Source organism: Fonticula alba (assembly GCF_000388065.1).
Source record: "Fonticula alba strain ATCC 38817 unplaced genomic scaffold supercont2.8, whole genome shotgun sequence".
NCBI classification, from domain to species: Eukaryota; order Rotosphaerida; family Fonticulaceae; genus Fonticula; species Fonticula alba.
The window spans coordinates 157,718-162,351 of NW_009242978.1; the positions used below are offsets into that span (position 1 = coordinate 157,718).

Sequence of the window (4,634 nt, forward strand, 5' to 3'; positions counted from 1 at the left end):
CCCCGCCCCGGAGCCCCGACCCCACACTTACACACCGGCACACCACGCAGTCCCGCCCGCCCCCCTCGGCCCGGCGGCCGACGGCACCGAGCCCCCCTTCACCTATGACTCCCTGCGCCGGACCATCCCCCGGCACTGCTTCGAGCGGTCGCTCGCCCGGTCGCTCGGCTACCTGGCCGTGGACCTGGCCTACGTCGTGGTCCAGACCCTGGCCTTCCTCTGGGTGGACCGGCGCCTGGCCGGCTACAGCGACCTCCTCTCGTGGGGCCTCTGGACCGCCTGCTTCCTGACCTACACCTTCCTCCAGGGCGTGGCCTTCACCTCGATCTGGGTGCTGGCCCACGAGTGCGGCCACCAGGCCTTCTCCCCGTCGGCCGTGGCCAACGACACCATCGGCTTCATCCTGCACACCATGCTCTTCGTGCCGTACTTCAGCTGGCAGCGCACCCACAACACCCACCACAAGTACACCAACAACCTGCAGAAGGACGAGGTGTTCGTCCCGCTGGTTGCCCGCCAGGAGACCGACGTCCAGCAGGCGGCCAATCTCTCCCGCCGCGGGGACATCCAGACCACCCTGCAGCTGGCCGCCATGCTGATCCTCGGCTGGCCGCTCTACCTGCTGTACAATGCCACCGGCCACAAGACCGAGGGCTTTGCCTCGCACTACCTGCCCTCCTCCGAGATCTTCCTCCCCCGCGATCGGCCCTTCGTCATCCTCAGCAACATCGGCCTGCTGGCCTGGGTGGCCGCCCTCGGCGCCTTCGCCATGCTCACCCCGGCCGGCTGGACCGACATCCTGAAGTTCTACCTCCCGGCCCTCATGGTCAACTATGCCTTCCTGGTGGCCATCACCTTCCTCCAGCACACCGACCGCACCCTGGCCCACTTCGACCATGAGGACTGGAACTACCTCCGCGGCGCCCTCAGCACCATCGACCGCACCATGTCCCCCTGGCTCGATCGCCGCCTGCACCACATCCACACCACCCACGTCAGCCACCACCTCTTCAGCAAGATCCCCTTCTACCATGCCGGCGAGGCCACGGTCGCCCTGCGCAAGGCCCTCGGCCCCTACTACGCCAGCGACTTCGAGACCCCCTTCCTGGTGGCGCTCTTCCGCAACTTCCGCGACCTCAACTACAAGCAGAACACCCAGGGCACCTTCTGGTGGCTGGAGACCCATCTGCTGGACTAGAGTCCCCCCCCCGGCGGCGTGTGTGTGTGACAACACACATGGGGCGGGGCGCCGGCGCCGGAGCCGACGAGGGATCTCCCCCTCGCGCGCGCGCGCGTGTGTGTGTGTACCCGTGCTCCGCGCCTCACCCCGAGAGGGGGAGGCCGGGCACCCGGGCACTGCCCCCTGCCCGCTCTTCTCTCCGGGCTTCCGGCGCGCCGATGTGCCCCCCCCCCCCCACCCCCCTCCCTTGGGCCAGGCATGCGTGATTGTCCTGTTGCTGCCCTGCCTCCCCTCGTACGAGGGGGGGCGTCGGGCGAGAGAGAGCCGGCATGGCGAGAAGGGGGCGCGCAGCGAGAGGGCCCGTGCCGGCATGTGCACGTGCACGTGCATCTCCCCGCGCCGCCCCCATCCCTCCCTCTTTCTCTCTCTTTCTCTTTGCGCAGCGGCAAACACGCATGCATCATCCCCCTCCCCCCCCCCCCCCCCTTTCTCCCTCGCCGCTCCCGAGGGACAATAGAGTGCTTCTCCCCTTTCTCTTCGAAAAGTATGCTTGTGTCGCTGCGGTGGGTGTTTTGGCGCCGGTGCTGTGTCCCCCGCCGCGCCGTCTCCTGGGCCAGGAGAGGGGGCGAGGCTATGTCCTTCTTTCCCTTGCGCGCCCCGCCCACTGGAGGGGGGGGAATGTGCCCCGGCGCAAGCGACAAAGGCCCGCCCGTGACTTCCCTCGCCGCTCCAAGAAGAAAAAGACACACAAAAACCCACCTCTTATGTGTAGCTGCTCTATAGGGGGGGGGGGGGGGAGGGATGCGTCGCTTACACGGGAGGAAAGCATGGGAAAACAGGGAAGACAACGCGTGCGCATGGCGCCCGCCCGCCACACAGCACAAGGGACAGGGAGGGGGGGAGGAGGGCCACCCGAGGAGGAGACCCCACGCAGACAGGGCCGCCCGCCATCCCCCCTTAGAAGGGATTCCTCCGCGGGGCCGGGCGGGGCCGCGAGGCGAAACTCGACGGGGCCCGCCGCGACATGGCCGGCGCCGGCTGCTCGGCCAGCACCACGGCCGGACGCTGCTCGGCTTGTGGTGACATCGGGGCCGCCGCCGCCGCCGCCGCCGCCGCCGGTGACTCCGGCAAGCCGCCCCACACGCACACCCGGCCGTCCTCGCCGCCGGTGATGATGCGGTCCGCCCCGAGCCAGGCCACCGCGCGCACATGGTCCTCATGGCCACCGGCCAGGCGCAGAACCTGCCGCACGCCAGCCGGCTGGGTCGGATCCAGCGCCAGCCCGGCCAGCGTCCCGTCGCCCTCGGTGCCCAGCAGCAGCAGCCCCGGCCCGAGGAGGCCCCCGGCCCCGGCGGCACCCCCTTCCCCGGGGGCCACATACGTCCGGTGGGTGAAGCCAATCAGCGAGTTGACCGCAGCACCGGCGGTGCGGGCGCGCGCCCGCACATCCGGCCAATCCACGGCCAGGGCCGCCGTGTCCACGGACCACAGCCCGGCCGTTTCGGCGTGGCTGGTCACCGCCAAGGCCAGGGGGGCCCCCCCGGCGGCCATGCCCCCGGGCCCCGGCACCCGGGCAAACTCCGCCATGGCCGGGCTCTGCCGGGTGTTCAGCACGCACTCCACCGACTCCTCCTCCACCGACCGGGCCCCGGCATTCAGCACAAAGGCCGACACCAGACCATCCTCGGCGCACGAGAGGAAGACATTGGCCGCGCGCGGGTGGCACCGGATGGCCGTCACCTCGTCCGTGTGCGACTCGCCGAAGGTGGCCATCGGCTTCGGGGGGGCGCCGCCGGCCGCCATCCGCACGTCCCACAGGCACACCGGCGCACTGCACAGGTCCATGTCCACCGGCGAGCCGGTGACCAGCATATGCCCGCCGGCCGCCACATCGAAGGCCGTCACGCCGCCCGGCCGCCAGGCCACGCACACGCGCCCGCCCTCGCTCGGCGGTGCCCGCAGGTCCCACATCCGCACGGCCCCATCGGTCCCGGCCGTGGCGAACACCAGCCACGGGATGTCGGCCACGGCATCGGCCACGCCGGCATCCCCGGCGGCCCCGGCCTCGGCCAGGCTGCCGGCCACCTCGATGGCTCCGGCCTCCGCCCGGCCAAACCGGAACCCCTGGGCACCGGGAACATGCAGCGCCGTGGCCAGGCCCATGCCACCGGGCGCCGCGCAGTCGTACAGGCTGATGGTTTCGGTGCTGGTCAGGACGCCGGCCCGCGCGCTGCCGGCCGCCACCCGCACATCCAGGATGTATGTCCCGGCCCGCGCGTCTGGCACCGCGGTCTCCAGCAGCCCGTGCGTGCTGGGACCGGCCACGGGGCCGGCTTCCTCGCCGATGGAGAAGGGATCCATGCTGTGTTGGGGGAGAGGGGCAGAGGGAGGGGGGGGGGAGAGAGGGAGAGAGAGAGAGAGAGAGAGAGAGAAAGGCGAAGAAAGGAAGATGGAGAGGGAGGTAGGGGGGAGTGGCAATGGATCGTGGCCCGCTCGCCGCCCTCGCCGGGGGGGCTCTTGTCCGGCGGGGCGCACATGCGTGCGATCCGGCATGCGCCTGCCCGCGCGTGCCTCTCTCCGCCAGGCACGGGGAGAGCCAGGGGGGGGGGGGGGGGCCGAGCCGGGCGCACGCTTCCCCGCGTGCGTGGCTCCGGGCCCCTCTCTCCCGCCGATGCGCCCCCAGCTAGCCGGCCCCGCGCCCCGGCCCGGACCGGCGCCGGCCTCGGGCGCGCGTGCTTCGGCGAACGAAAGACCCCGGGACCCGCCGCGTGTGCGGCAGGGGTCCCCACGGATCCGGCCCCACTCAAAATAGCGGGGCTTTGACGGAAGCCATACCGGAAATCCGCCACACCCGTGTGGCGTGATCCCTCGTCCACATGCCACCGCTCTCGACATGCCAACGAATGGCCGGCTCTGCCACCTGGCCCGCCGCGCCACAGCCAGCGAACAGGCCGGGCGCGGGCGCGGGCGCGGGGGGGAACAACGCGACCCAAAGCACCCCCGCCCGCCCCCGGGAGCCGTGTGCCAGGAAGCCCCGCACATTTCGCTGATCAAACCGAGGGGGGCGGGAAAGAGGGTTGGGTCTCCCTCCCCCCCCCGTCATGCCTCGGCCGCGGCCGGGGCCGAGGGGGGAGATCGGAAGAGCACACGTGCACCCCCGCCCGCCCCCGGGAGCCGTGTGCCAGGAAGCCCCGCACATTTCGCTGATCAAACCGAGGGGGGCGGGAAAGAGGGTTGGGTCCCCCTCCCCCCCCCGTCATGCCTCGGCCGCGGCCGGGGCCGAGGGGGGGGGGGGGAGCAGCTGCTCGGCCCTCTGTGGAGCACGGGCTGCGGCGGGGACCGCTGCCGCCGGCGTCCGCCAGCCGGGGCGGAACGCCGCCGATCCCCTTGCCCGGCCCGCTCGGTTCTTGAGATGGCCGTCTCGGCAGGGGCGCCAGGCCGGCGCTTCCCCGGC

At 72.0% G+C, this 4,634-nt stretch overlaps 2 protein-coding genes across 2 annotated transcripts in view; one reads left to right on the forward strand and one right to left on the reverse strand.

The window, feature by feature from the left end:
• H696_04710 (hypothetical protein) overlaps positions 1–1,198 on the forward strand; it is a gene marked incomplete at both ends in the record, with an annotated part of 3,408 nt that extends 2,210 nt beyond the window's left edge. The window contains one exon of the mRNA XM_009498573.1: positions 51–1,198. Within this exon, the coding sequence (XP_009496848.1) occupies positions 51–1,198 (1,148 nt within the window). The remainder of the gene's footprint in view (positions 1–50) is intronic.
• A 939-nt stretch (positions 1,199–2,137) lies between these two features.
• Positions 2,138–3,541, reverse strand: H696_04711 (hypothetical protein; the record flags this gene model as incomplete). Its single annotated transcript, XM_009498574.1, has 1 exon — positions 2,138–3,541. The coding sequence occupies one exon, from the start codon at positions 3,539–3,541 to the stop codon at positions 2,138–2,140; it is 1,404 nt and encodes a 467-aa protein (XP_009496849.1).
• Between the last annotated feature and the right edge of the window lie 1,093 nt (positions 3,542–4,634).